Source organism: Actinia tenebrosa, unplaced genomic scaffold, assembly GCF_029948245.1.
Source record: "Actinia tenebrosa isolate PJP-AT-01 unplaced genomic scaffold, QUT_ActTen_1.0 PGA_scaffold0__85_contigs__length_37466705, whole genome shotgun sequence".
Taxonomy (NCBI): Eukaryota; Metazoa; Cnidaria; class Anthozoa; order Actiniaria; family Actiniidae; genus Actinia; species Actinia tenebrosa.
In genome coordinates, this window is record NW_028292569.1 from 31,573,793 (window position 1) to 31,588,560 (window position 14,768).

The window sequence follows — 14,768 nt, forward strand, 5'->3', positions numbered from 1 at the left end:
AATTTTCCTAAAAATCAAACTTACATCGACTCATTTTCCAAATGAAGTGCAGTCTGTATGAAAATTGCTTTAGCAGCATGTGGTATTGCAATTGCCTAGTTGACGCATAATTCATCCCAGAAAATAATCCATTTTCGTTATCCTTTTGACACGCAACTTCATTTCGCTTCCTAACTAAACTTAGCCCTAGTGAAGGTGTCTGTCTAATAGACGTATTATGTATAGCATGTGTTAAGATCGCTGCCTACTATTAAAAAAAAGTCCATGAAAAAGTTAAAGCTCTAGAATCACAATTTCTCAAACCAAAATTTAAAGCTGATTTCAAATCTAGAAAGAAAAAATGGTGTTCCGAAGTCGTTTTCACGATTCTTGAAACACGAGTGTATCAACAGCTTTTTGAAGAAAAAAAAAGGGGAAAACCAGCTTTCTACGAAAGAAATTCATAACGTCACCAGTAAACAAGCTTATAATGTTATTTTTATCAGGAAACCTAAATTATACATTGTTTTACAAATATAAGTCGAAAGGTTTAAAAAACGACACATTTTTTTAAACGAGTACAAACAAAAAAAAAAAAAAATGTACACTAATTTCATCGATACTGCATTGAAAACTGCTCTCTTGAAATGAGGCATGCGCAGTGCGTTGATGATAGGATTGACGATGGAGGCATGCAATCTCGTACCCAGAGCCTGCGTTTCTTCTCGTCTGGGGCGAAGAACAAGGGCTCTAGCATAATCCATTTTTTGAGACCAGGATTTCTTGGAAATCCAGTATAAGAGCGCATACGTTAAAAGACTAGCCAAAAACAAAATAATATGTTCCCGATTTCTAATTCTTATTTTGATCGAAAGTAAACACACAACTCGGTTTGAAAGCATGATTTTCATTGATTGTTTCACTTCCGGAAAACTGCGCATGCGTCAAAAAATTGATTATGCCATAGCCCTCGTTATTTGCCGCAGGCCTGGGTACGAGATTAGAGAGGCATGCCATATTGTAGGATTTTAATAGACTTGTAAACAACACTATTACAACTGCTTCCAGAACAAAGAACCATAAATACCACATGGTTTTTCCTTGTTGAACGACTTCAGATAATTTGTTTTAAAATTAGATAGTAAGGTTTAATTTGAGCAAGCTATTTCTCTCTATTAGCCCATTATGATTATCCTTTATTATATGTACTTCCCGCCGATCTGATGTCTGATGTGTCTGTGATGCTCCTTCAAGACAGCTTGACTGAGCAAAAAAGTAATTTACACTGAAATAGATAGCGACAGATTAATCACCTTTCTTTATAATAACACTTGAGATCCTGTAACCTATTCATATACAACTCATAGTCACTGATAATAATTTGCCATAATCCGTTATTATAATTTTCTTTAAAAATTTAAATGTTAGAATAAGTATTTCTTTTTTAAGCTCCGGTTCGGATAATACATTTTTGTTTCAGTACGGACACTCCATTATTATTCATCTCTGTAGTACATGCGTATTTATCAGTAGTTTTTTAAAAAGTAATTTGCAATTACTGTCTTGGGAAGTCTAAGGTATGGTTTTCACTTGCATCAGAATCGGAGTCGGAGTCGGAGTCGGAGTCGGAGTCGGAGTCGGAGCAGAAAATCTATTGTATTAGCTGTGATTTATTGAATACATAACAACAACTGCTTGCTACGTAGCTCTCCCATGTCCTTTTCCTCAAACTATGAGAACAAAGGTGCTCAGGGTGACCAGAACACTTTTCTTTTTGCCTAATGTCTTACTAGATGTTTTTCTACTCATGCTACCAGAGTAAAGGTGTTCACAACAGGGTGACCAGAACACTTTTCTTTTTGCTTAATGTCTTACTAGATGTCCTTCTACTCATGCTACGAGTGCGGACCAGTTTTCGTAACGCACTTCTAAACTCAGACATCCTGAGCGCGTAGATCATTGGATTAATGAGAGAGTTACCAAACTGAAGAAACTTCGCAAGGTAGAACATATGGTTCAAACGTTTCTTACAGGAACTACACAGAGGTATTAGAATATTGAGTATTTCTAATGGTAGCCATGCAAGCAGCGAGAGAACAGTCACAATAAACAGAGTCATAGCGAGCTTCCTGTCGTGTCTAGTGCGACTACACTGCACTCCCTCTCCAACTGGATTCGAAGCATGGACTTTAAGCCAGATGATGACGTAACTTATGCAAATTAGTATGAGAATTAGAGTCAGTAAAGGTAGCACGAAGTAAAAGAAAACATATTGATCATCTTGTCCTGTGACGGAGACAACGCCGGTGATTGTTGCTATCGTCCACGTGACAGCAATCAGGACTAACAGGTTTTGTTTTTTGACTGTACGATGCTTTATCGGACAGCAGATGGCGTAAAGGCGTTCCCATGACAACGCCAACAATCCTAACAAAGACTCCACCCCCAAGAAGACGTCACAAAATACGAAAGCCTTCTTGACAGATCCGTGATATCCCGTATGGAGGATATAAAGGTATAATGGTATGGTTACTATTCCAACCATGAGATCAGCCAATGAGAGGTTTAGTAGGAAAAGGTATCGTCTTTTTCGTAAAATTCTGTTAAAAATCGATGAAAGAATAACGATAAGGTTGCCTGTGATGATAACCAGGGCTTCTATTGTGAAGGCTATTTTCCAGAAAATCATTTTATACGCCGTGAAGTCTTTACAGAATGTCCTAGTAATCAGGAAGATAAATGCTTGAAACTCTCTGGTAACGGTGAATGAACTAGTTTCTGTTGTCAATGACAGCAAAACAAACAATGGCGCCGAAATTCAAAAGAATCTGCTTCACTTTTTTGATCGCTTCAACTTGCAATCTTCACTTGTCCAATGACATCCGCTGTGGGCGGGGAAACAAGACGTATAACTTGCTATTATGGGAAATCCCTGTGGAAAAATGACACAACCGTTAATTGAAAAGTAAATACTTCTTGCATTGATTGTATAATATTAACGGGTCATATCGTTCTCGTGTATAACTGTGTTTACCAATCGCTTCAAGTTCGTATAATTCAAAAATTTTTAAATTAATGCCGAGCGGCGGGTTCAGTGTCTATAAGCGTGAGCGGCAGGCAGTCAGGATATCGATCGATGCTTGTTTCTTATAAGTGTTCCATCTAAACCAATCAGAAAATGCATCTTTGATTCAACATCCACCTTTTGGCCACAGTTGATTGATTGAACACGATTTGATTAAATATTTGAAACGAAATTGCAGTTAGGTTTCATAATATACTTTAACTGATATGTCTTTGGATCTAAAAAATGATAATCTTTTTTTTTTTTGTAGAGACGTTTTGGTTGGTCCTTCAACAAAGACTTTCATCAGTACACTCATTACCTATACTTTATTCTACGATGATGGATTTTTCTTTCTTTTCTTTCTTTTCGGCTTTTTCCCTCTCCATTTGAAAATCTTTAATTACTGAATGGAAAATTGAATACCACGCAGAATTGAACACTATCAGTGTATATTTCTAACACTCCCTCGTGTTATTCCATTGGATCTTTTTACATAACCCCTAGATTTCCCCTTTAATCACATTCTTTCACTCCCATGTCTCGCATTTTTTTTATTGAATACCAGCGAAATTATCCTAATCCTATTCTAAACCTTGAGGTTGTCATTTAACACATTTTCTCATATATATCTATATCTAATGCCATTTCTCCTATAGTCAACTGTACGAGCTAACACTTTGCCTTTTTAAAAATATCGATGTGTGCTTTTCATTTCTGATGTTAATTTGTTTTAAACTGCACTTTTTAAGGGGGGTAGATTTTGCATTTTAAATATTTATACTTAGGAAATTCCTTCCATAATTATTACGACAATATTGTTAATAAGATATTCACAGGTAGAAGATTAAGATAATTAGCAACTCTCATATCCTATTTCTAATACGTAGTTTATTCAACGCATGATAAAATGTCCATGTACGGACTGAACAGAGAGGACGATGATATTGTCTCTATCATACATTAAGATCAAAACCTTAACAGCAGCTGTCATTTTACCAATTCTAATCTCTGCAATCATCAAAGACACGGAAAATCATTTTTGCGCAACAAACAATCTAGATAAAAGTCTTATTTTTGTCATGTTTTATTTTCTGCTGTAAATCCTTTAACTTCTATCGGCAATATGGAGGATTTTTAGGTGTTAAGTTATTTTCGCAATTGAATATTTTTTCCCTGACTTATTGTCTTGCTGTAATTTGTTTAGAGATTTGAACTGAAAAAATTAAGACTATTTTTTAAAATTTGTATTTCGCAAGTTCTCATTTTTCATCATTTTTGTTTCACATTATTATTGAAGTTCTAAGGAGTTTACTAAGCGAAGCAAATTGTACACCAATCTTGCAAAGTACTTTATCAGAAATCGTGCGAGCTTACACAATAGTCTGTAATGCGGCTACGGTAAAGTTGTAGCTGAAATTCTTGCCTAGCAAAGTAAATGAAGTCCTAAGTTTTCAATTCAAAGCAGGGCTAACTCACAGATCAAACCCCGAAACAACCTCTGGGCTGATCTAAGTCAGGGCACAGATAATTAACAGATTGAACCCTGAAACAACCTTTGACTGATCTAAGTCAGGGCATGGCTAACTCACAGATCAAATCCCGAAACAACCTTTTGGCTGATCTAAGTCAGGGCACAGATAATTAACAGATTGAACCCTGAAACAACCTTTGACTGATCTAAGTCAGGGCATGGCTAACTCACAGATCGAACCTTGGAACAACCTCCGGGCTGATCTAAGTCAGGGCACGGCTAACTCACAGATCGAACCCTGGAACAACCTCTGGGCTGATCTAAGTCAGGGCATGACTAGCTCACAGATCGAACCAAGAAGATGCAAACAATTCGATGTCGTTTTATAATAAAATTATTTTATACAATTGTATCATTACGCAATTTAAATGTTGCTCTTCCGAAGCAGGATCCCTTACCTTAGGTCTCCAGTAACCTATCCGTATACCTCATTTACAATTTTGAGCAGCTTTACTATTTACCTGTCCTTGTCCCGCTTCCACCAGACAAGTGCTTCAAAGCTAAGGACTTTGAACTTCCAGTGTTAGTAGAAGTAAATGAAAAACGGATGCACGCAGCACGTACAAGAAGAAAAACCCATCACTGCCTACGTGATAACGGGATGACAGGTGGAAACCATCACCCGCTGTTATCCATGGCACGCGAGCTTTATTTCGATCACTTTAGCTCCCTCATAAATTATAGATATTTGCTAGAATTTAATTTCATGATACTTCGTACCAATTCAAATATACTTCACTTTTATCTGCCAATATTGTAATATTATTATTAACGTTACAAAGCACTTTCAAAATAAAGGCGTTTAAATTCGCGAAAGCTTGGTGAGGTTATTTATTTACTGGGAAAAGCTCGATAGATCCAGGCTTTAAAAATTGGAGAATAACTATTTCAATTTTTGTTATATTGAGTTATAGAGCTAAATTTAGAAACAAAATTTTCTATGGAGACTGTCGGCAAGTTGAAATTAAACACAATGTACGAAGCGGAAATTTGAAGTCCTCACATGATATAAGAGTAGGCCATTATTTATCATTACACTTTATTAAATGTTGATTTGGTACGTGTAAGAAAATTGATTTTCCCACTCGTTGCGAAAGGTGATTAGGGTTGCTCAATTATGGTGAGAAAGGTGTTTGTGTTCGACAGCTTTTTTATCATAGTTTTGTTAAACTTTTGGAAAAAAAAGTGTATTCCAATGGGATAAAACGCATTTGTTATTATCATTCTAGTTTGTCTTGCATTGCGTTCGTCGGTTGTCTGCTCTGTACAAAGTTTTTTGTCATTTTGAATAAATTTCTGTCTACTATGGACTAAAGTTGTATGTGTCTGTCTGTCTGTCTGTCAAAAATTAGCATTTATTATATCATAGCTAAAGTATAACGGGCGTTTTGATTGGTTAATAACTCTATGGCCATAGGACTGGCGCGCAATGTACTGATGATTAAAGTAGAATTTTTCAACCAAACAGAATTTTTCCGGTTTCGCTATAAGGAAATGATTCGCGCTTTTGAGATGTCCAACGACTTTCTCTTACTCGTGGTAAAACTATTTTTGGAAAACAAAATCACTTTTGTACAGCGAATTGTTTCCAGATAGCCGTCGTTTGGCTATGTAAACAAGGCCAGTATAACATTTCCTGTTTGCTAAGATAGTATCTGCATTATGCTGTATCAAAGGCTTGTCGTCTTTCCCAGTATAATTACTCGCTGTTCCCTAGCTGAGTCGGGTTGTTTGGGAAAACAGCCCAAAATGGGTGGTAAACTCCATCTAAAGCTATATACTGGCACGAGACCGACAGCGAACAAGTACCATTAGGAAAAGTTGAAAAGCTCTTTGAAAAGAGACTTAGTACGTGAAACAGTTAAAAGAGAAACGAACTCCCCTACCAGCGCATGTTTTCACAGTCACACTTTTTCGTACGCGAGGTCGCAACCTAAACATAAAAGTGCGAGTGACAAAAAGATATTAATAGAACGATTGATAGCACGTCTTGCACTGAAGATGTACACACGTCTGCGTTTTTTGGTATTTTAATTATGATTCAAAATTTATTAAATTGAAACCAAGAATAAATGTAGTTTTGATGAACTGAAGCCAAAACGTATACCAGAAAACATTTTTATTTCACATAACGTTGTATTATTTTACATATATATCGTATAAATGAAGATATTAAATGAGATGTTATGTGCAGTTCATTGCTTATCCAATCAGTATCCTCGGACACGATACCGAACAATCACGCTGTCCTTATTGGCTAGAGTGCATGTGACGTCATAGCCGCCATATTGGATTTTAAAAAGTTTTTGTTGTTTGATTTTTTGTTGCATTTCAAAAGAAAATATGTTTAAAAAGAAGATATGACGGGATCGGCTTCTCTCCCTTCTAGTTTATGAAGACATTTGGAATATATTCAATAATTGTATGCTGCTGCGTGTTATATTGCTTATTTACACTTATCACACGTATCAAAACCGTACATAGTGCATGGCATCATTCTACTACCAGTACTTAGAATACAGCAGTTTTCGTTTGAGTGGAAAACGATGGACTGCAAATTCGTAGACGCAATAATAATATATAATAATCATTTGTAAAGCGCTTATTCAGGTCTGTTCTAAGCACTATAAACAATGATAACATGATAAAGTTATAAACTGTATATAATGTTAAAACACTCATTAATCATTCATAAGCTTATGGTCCAATTGGAGCCACCATACACGTCACGTGCATGAACCTTTATACCCGATAAAGTCCTCTTCATTAGTATACAAGTGATTTTATATAAAGACACATGTGATCTTTATATAAAGACCACTCGAATACTATGAGGATGACTTCATCAGGGATGAAGTATGCATCCAAGTTTAGATGAAGACATAGAGCTTCATCAAGGTCATAGTCAACCCTAATAATCTTTGACTAACGTGCCTGTCTTTGCCTTGGCACGCAATATCCAACGTGTGGGAGCTTCTATTGAATCTGGTTGCGCATGCCCATGACGGCAAATTTGTATTGAAGTATAAAAATCCATGTTCGTGACGTGTATGGTGGCTCCAGTTGAACCAAAATCTTATAAATTGTTCATGAGTGTTTTAAGCAGTTCAAAAAACTCGTAGATCGTGTTTTATCAGGTGTGAAAGCACTCGGCTGCGCCTCGTGCTTTTATACCTGATAAAACACTCCTACTTGTTTTTTAAACACTACATAACGGTGCAAACCGAGAGATACTGGTAACTATTGCGGGGGTAAATACGTACTTCATGTCTGTTATAAAAGTCGTTCTTTGCAACAATAGTAACTAATATTTGCCTGACATGAAGCACCAGGCGAAGCAATTATTATAGAATAATAATATAATATGAAATATCTATCATTAATTGTGCCTTATGCGTTAATAATGAAGATAATGGCTTCATGATATAGAAATGTCTTTCAAAATATTAGAAAATTATTTAAAATATTAAGTTTAATCAGTTGAGTATTATTACTGAGCCGTTAATATTGAAGTATTAGTGTTGCTGGCAATGGAAGAAGCCGTGTTTTAGCACTTTTCTTTTTTTTACTTTGTTTTGCGCTGTGTCTAATTTGTTTATCTTGAGATGCATGTCTAAAATAGCCTTTTTTCTTCTTTTAGTAGTTTGGAGCCCGCGATACCGTTGTCATGGAATGCTCGTTGTCAGCGGTCTCCTGTCCGTAGACTCCCTTCACATGCCATGCCCCGTTCGCGTCCTTATTCGGATCAGGCTCACCGGCTCCTGAGCAGCAGAAGAGATTCTTCAAGCCCCTTTGGAAGTCAGGAATACGGAAAGCATAGATGAATGGATTGACAAGCGAGTTAAAGTAGTGAAGAAACTTGGTGGCAAGGATGTAATGGTAAGACAATGTCCTTGCATGGTCTGGATCGAAATGATAAATGTAGTTGATGACTTTGAATGGTAGCCAAGTGATGAGGAAGACAATACTGACGAGCAGAAGAGTGATGGCCAGTTGAGTCTCGCGGTGTTCTCTATTCGGCAATGATGACAACTCTTCTTTGTGCCGAAGGAGTTTAACGCTGATTACTATATAACACACTAACGTGATCATAAGACAAAGACCTAACAATACCTAGGAAAAAACAAGAAACAATTACTGATTTTACTGCGATTCTACAGTAACATTCATTGTGCAAACTTAGACATTTCCTCTTTTAGTCCGACAAAGGAATAACTTCCGCCCCTAGTGCAGTTATTAGCGACCTTTAGATACGACGACGAGTACGAGATCGAGTACGAGTACGAGTTTTAAAATTGGCCCTGTGCTCGTGGTTAACACTGAATCGTAGTCGATTTCCGATTTTTTACAATCTAAAGTTTCAATCTACGCACACGATCACGACTACGAAAAGATAGTGCCTCTCTTTAAAAGTTAAACACTCGTACTCGTTCTCGTTCTCGTGGTCGGATCTAAAGGTCTCTATTAACTTTATTACGCGGTGTTTAAGTTGAGTTCCTTCTTATTCACTTGTTATATGATAGTACACCAAATCAGACCCAACTATAGTAACCCTCTTCCGCATCATCATTTCAACGACTTGTTGTTCAATTGGATTTTCTCTGCTGTCAATCAATTGACGTAATTTTCCGAAGCAAAACCGAACGCAAATCGCCCCCCTGACCGGCTCCATCAACTAATCGAATTCGAAATTCAAAATAAGCTGCTGTTTAATTAGTTAAAAACAGATCAAAACAACATGGATCTTACCATTATGGTCACGAAGAAACCTGTTTGGACTTGAGCATTCACTCTGTAAAAGATTACGAAAGATGCCGTAAAGATGGAAAACAGCCACGTGATGATGATGGCTGCGATGTACGAAGACTGAAGTCGAAGCAAGGAATCATGTTAGACTGAACAATCAACTCTATCGTGAGTACGTAAGTATTATTTCTTGTTTTTCAGATTAGCTTAATTAACAGCCTCTTATTCCCTCAAGTATTATTTCTTTTCTAGAACTTTTTACTTTGTGTGTAATGTTTTCCCATTTCAGACCACGTGTCATTCCCTTGAGTATTATTTCTTTTATAGACCCTTCTACTTTGGGCGTAATATGTTTTTCATTTCAGACCACATGTCATTCTCTTGAGTATTATATCTTTTCTAGAACTTTTTACTTTGGGCGTAATGCTTTCCCATTTCAGACCACGTGTCATTCCCTTGAGTATTATTTCTTTTATAGATCCTTCTACATTGGGGGTAATATGTTTTTTATTTCAGACCACATGTCATTCCCTTGAGTATTATTTCTTTTATGGATCCTTTTACTTTGTGTGTATTTTATGTTTTCCCATTTCAAACAATTACATCTATACCAAACATCTTCTCGGGGTTTAGTTAAAATGCGAAAAGAAAAGAACCATACACAATCGAGTAGCACGTGATTCTGACGTTGAAATTGAACATTTTATTATCGACTACATTTTGCTATCGTACTTGCCTTATTTTCCATCGAATGTTTCCATGGAAAGGCAACAGCCAGCATCCTCTCAATAGCAATAGCTGTGAGTGAGTAGATTGAAGCATACGACACACATATCTAATAATAATAATAATTATTATTATTATTATCATCATCATCATCAAATCATCGCCATCGCCATTATCATCATCATCTTCTTCTTCTTCAGTTATTATCAGTGGTTATCATGATTATCGCCACCACCACCACCACCACCATCATCATCATCATCATCATCATCATCATCATCATCATCATCATGAAATAGTTAAAAAACATTATACATGAAAAAATTATTCAAATATGTGAAAACCGTTTCAACCCAATCATACACAATCAGAAAACATTGTGACAAAAGCGTACAAACTAATTATTTGAAATACCTCAACGATTGTCTGTGCTTCCTGGATGTCAGTATCTTTTGGCCAAAGATTATGACTTGCACCGAGTGCGTATATGAACATGGGTACGGGCAAGGCACCAACTAGAAAGTCCGCAACGGCCAGGCTTACTAGAAGGTAGTACGTTCGTTTGTGGAGAGACGGATTGATCAAAAATACTAGGATTGCAATTAAGTTTCCAAACACCGTTAAGAAGCCCTCGACACCGTACACTACGCACCAAGCTTCGATCTCCCCTTTAGTTAGCAATCCTGCAGTGTTGGAACTGTTTTTACTAGGTGTAGAAAACATAAAGAATTCAGTAACAACGAAACTAGTTTTTAAAGGCTAAAATACTTACAGTGCATATAAGACAATAATATTAAGAAAGTGAGAACTCCCTAGTTTAAATTATGACGATTACATAAAGAATAGTCCCCTTCACAGTTCCCTGCGCCATCTTGAAGGGTAGCCGTGTCTTTGCATCGAAGCGAGACAAACGGTGAGCTTGCAATGATAGAGACGTGTGAATAATTGTTCAAGATGTTAAAAAAAGGTCTCTATCATTGCAAGCTCACCGTTCGTCTCGCTTCGATGCAAAGACACGGCTACCCTTCAAGATGGCGCAGGGAACTGTGAAGGGGACTATTAATTTATAAATATGATACTACATTCATTTGTCTGAAGTTTCATGATGAGTGATGGTGTAGACTGGATGGTGTAAGACTGTCGGACAGTGGTATGGAAATCCGATAAAGCATCGACAATAAGAAAACACCCTGGGTGAAGACGCAACAACGAAACATCCAATCACAGCACGAACTGACCAACCAATCACAACATACAGATGATCAACGGGTAATTACAGACCCACCATTCAGTCTACACCATCGCCTGATAAAGACTATCAGTTTGCAGTCGAAACGTCTCGGTCCTCTACAAATGACCCTCAATCGTGAGACAAATGAACAAGTATCATCTATTACAATTCCAAGATGAATAATGTTTTTCGTTCTAATAAATATAGATAATTTAATATTCAGCTTTATAACATAAGAGTATTGGTGTGATACTCACTTAGACATTGTTGGAATCTTGTTTGGTCAACTGCTTATGTGCACTGCTGACAAAATATATAGTATTATTATGTACACTAGATCGTTCTCGTACCAAAGACGCTTCAAGCTGAGAAGGCTTTGATTACGAGAATGTATACTAGATGTGCTAGAAATATGTTCTTGATATAACAGGATCTTTGGATTTTTATTCGTGTTATTCTCTTGAGTATTATTTCTTAAGTCATTGGTAAATTTGAAGACTGACTTGAATTAACGCTTAAAAGTTGGACTAAAATATCCTAATGAATATTATCATGGACTATTATAATAATAACAAGTGCTGTGATTGGCCTCAGTGATCACGTGACCGTTTCCCGCCAAATCGTGCAACGATGTACCCGAGAAACTAAACGTACTTTTGTGGTAACGTGTTCGAGAGATAGCGCTGTTTTGTTTCTAAGTGTTATCTCTTTTACTATTGACTTATGATTAACTCGTGGCCTACTTAAGTCTGAATGTTGGTCGAATTAGTCTCGTGTATGTCGTATGTCAAAAGATGGAATGAAGTTGGCGAACACTTGACCCCACTAGACGAGCCGTGTACTTTAGTGTTGACCCAAAAAGAGAGACTTTCTGACAACTGGCTCGTCTGGCCACATTGATCCTTTAATATAAGTACTCCCGAAATGTAATAAAAGGTACGGGACACCTTTCTTTTAGAAAAAAAAAATTCCAAGAAAAAAAATTAATATGGCTAATATAATCAGGAAACGTAAGTAAACGTAAACCTTGATACCCTGAGAATAACTAATATTAATTCTATAGAACAAAGTGAAAGAGAAAGTGTGTTATATGTTGTAAAGTACATTCATTCATTCAACTCCACTACATCGTCGCATATGACTGGTTTGGAAAATCAAAACATGACTCAGATTGAATCGAAGAAATGTTTAGTGTAGTATTGATGGTAATCGCAGCCGCCAGCCATATTGAATGAATTTAACAAACTATTCGCCGTGTCTTTGTTATTTTCTTTTCTTGGGAATGATTGCAGACCATCAATAATGAAGAATGTTGAACTTTTGACCACAACACAACACAGCAACGTTGTAGTATACATTTATGCATATATACTAGTCATATCGACATGCAAAAACATTAAAGATATATTAATAAATCTGTACTTATTGAAGCATTTCAATTTATCTTGATTCATGATGCCATCATATCCCTTTCCCGCCAGAGATATTTAGACTATTCGTGCCTACAGGTCTATCCGTGATGTCCGTTTTCTAATTAGCATTTAATAAATCATTGAGTAAAATCCTTTTGTTATAGCTCAATAAACTGTGAATCATCATATAAAGTCGCATTAAAAACATTACCAGAATGTGAGACGTCTCATGTCTTGCACAAACGATAAACTTAGATGTTGGCTTGAGAATTAGTCACAGGTTTGTTGGCCGTCTTCTAGTGTCCTTCAGGCGCCATCATTCCTTTCTTTCTAACGGAAGTTCGTGATTCGATCGAAATAATTTCACAATAAAACTGAGCGCAATCGATCCGTATGGCCTTGCATATTTGCTTGTAAAATGAACTTAAACCACTCAATGAGAAATATCAAATTCAAGACATTCAAGAGTCCAAATTCATTGACGAGTCAAGTAGGACTTTATAAAGATAATGACTTTATGAGACAGCTAAAATATTTGTCTTCGATCGATCGATATGCATTTTAGACTCGGAAAAATGTTCAAAATCTAACCTTGGGAATAAATATTTGTTTAGATTTTATCTGAATATTTACGAGTTTTCTATATTTAGTGCTTCAAAAATCCACATATAAATAATCCAAAACTTTTCTGAAAAGAAAAAAACTGAAAACAATTCAAAATACTTATTTTCATTTTTTTTTTCTGTGCGGATTTTAATCCGCTTCAGACATTAAAGGAGCTGATGACTATCCTAAATGATTTATATTGTTTACATACCAAGATATGATTCAAATCGCTTCGACTGTCTCCTAACAGTAACCTACCTCAGAGCATGAAAGCCTAGAACAGGAACTTGGGCCAACTTGTTTTAGATTGTTTTACTATCTGTGTTTGTCTGTCAGCACACCTTAGTTGAATAGTTAAGGTCACTCGACTTATCAAGCGGTATGTTGGCATTTACTACGCGAATGAAGAGTAGGAGAGGAATTGGGAGGTCCTATATAAAGGGGGGGGGGGATGAGGGGGGACTGAGGGGGGAGGGGAGGAGACGTTAGAATGCTACTTACTCAGTACTATCTTTTTAATTAAACCTTTTTTAGCCCTTAAATACGCATGAAGTTTAAATAATAGTCCTTATTAAAGCCAATTATCATTGTTTTACTCTAATAATCTTATTACCGATATAGCTTTAATACTAAAACATTCTAATCCCGACCCTACCCTACTTGTGACCATTCTGACTAAATTAATTATCTGAACGAACTACTATATTGCTTTACTATTACTTGTTGACACTTTAAGGCAGTTTTGACAAACTTTTATAGTATGTTTCTGTTATTCAGAACGAATTATAAGTCAAAACCGTTGGTTATTTAGATTATTTTTCATATATCTATTATTAAATACTAACTACGTCAAACCGCGACAGTTAATGATCCGCATCACTGGAAAAGAATAGAACTGTATTCCATTGATGAATTTTGATTTTATGAATGACTCGGTTCCTTTTATATTATAATATATTATAATATATTGACTTAGGTATTTGGCTACTTTATTACTCTTTTATAACTTTCAGTATCGCTCTTATCTTTTTCCCTTTTCTCGAAATTGGGCTATCGTTCTTATCATCGTAAAGGAATACTATCTGTCATGGATGTGACATGGTTTTATGTCAGTTGGAATCCTTAGTTTGCCTCTAAAAACTCTACTATGTTTGTGTATTTGTTTATTTGTCTCTCGCTGTGTATCATTCTATATTTTGATTGAAGAGTTTTTGTCCTACATACATGTATTGTTATTATTATTATCCCTCGTGATCATCTCCTCTGCTCTTCTTTACTCTCTCCTGTTCAATGCTTTAGCAATACCTGTAAATTATAGGTCATGCCAATAAAGCTATTTCAAACATCATCTCCCCTCCCGTCCCCTCTCTCCCAATCTGGTTATCAAGCATGAAAGATTCCTTAATGCAACTTAATCCCTGATCTCCTTCCGATCCTACAATTACGTATTCCGGTTACAGAAGGCCGGGT

The 14,768-nt window shown here is 36.3% G+C and overlaps 1 protein-coding gene across 1 annotated transcript; it reads right to left on the reverse strand.

Moving 5' to 3' along the window:
* Positions 1 to 1,284: 1,284 nt before the first annotated feature.
* LOC116298414 (uncharacterized) lies at positions 1,285 to 13,700 on the reverse strand. Its single transcript, XM_089026225.1, has 7 exons — positions 13,557 to 13,700; positions 11,538 to 11,580; positions 10,464 to 10,755; positions 10,060 to 10,158; positions 9,327 to 9,443; positions 8,217 to 8,690; positions 1,285 to 2,794 (listed from the first exon to the last, which is right to left on the reverse strand). The coding sequence occupies exons 2-7, from the start codon at positions 11,543 to 11,545 to the stop codon at positions 1,808 to 1,810; spliced, it is 1,977 nt and encodes a 658-aa protein (XP_088882351.1). The 5' UTR covers positions 11,546 to 11,580; positions 13,557 to 13,700; the 3' UTR covers positions 1,285 to 1,807.
* Positions 13,701 to 14,768: the final 1,068 nt, after the last annotated feature.

Bases quoted from the DNA above. Each gene is read 5' to 3' on its own strand.
- LOC116298414 (XM_089026225.1), bottom strand. The intron at 9,444-10,059 runs GCAAGTACGATA...CTTCGACTTCAG, and splicing joins AACATTCGATGGAAAATAAG to TCTTCGTACATCGCAGCCAT. The intron at 2,795-8,216 runs TAAAAGAAGAAA...TTCTTTTGAATT, and splicing joins TATCGCGGGCTCCAAACTAC to TCGGCGCCATTGTTTGTTTT.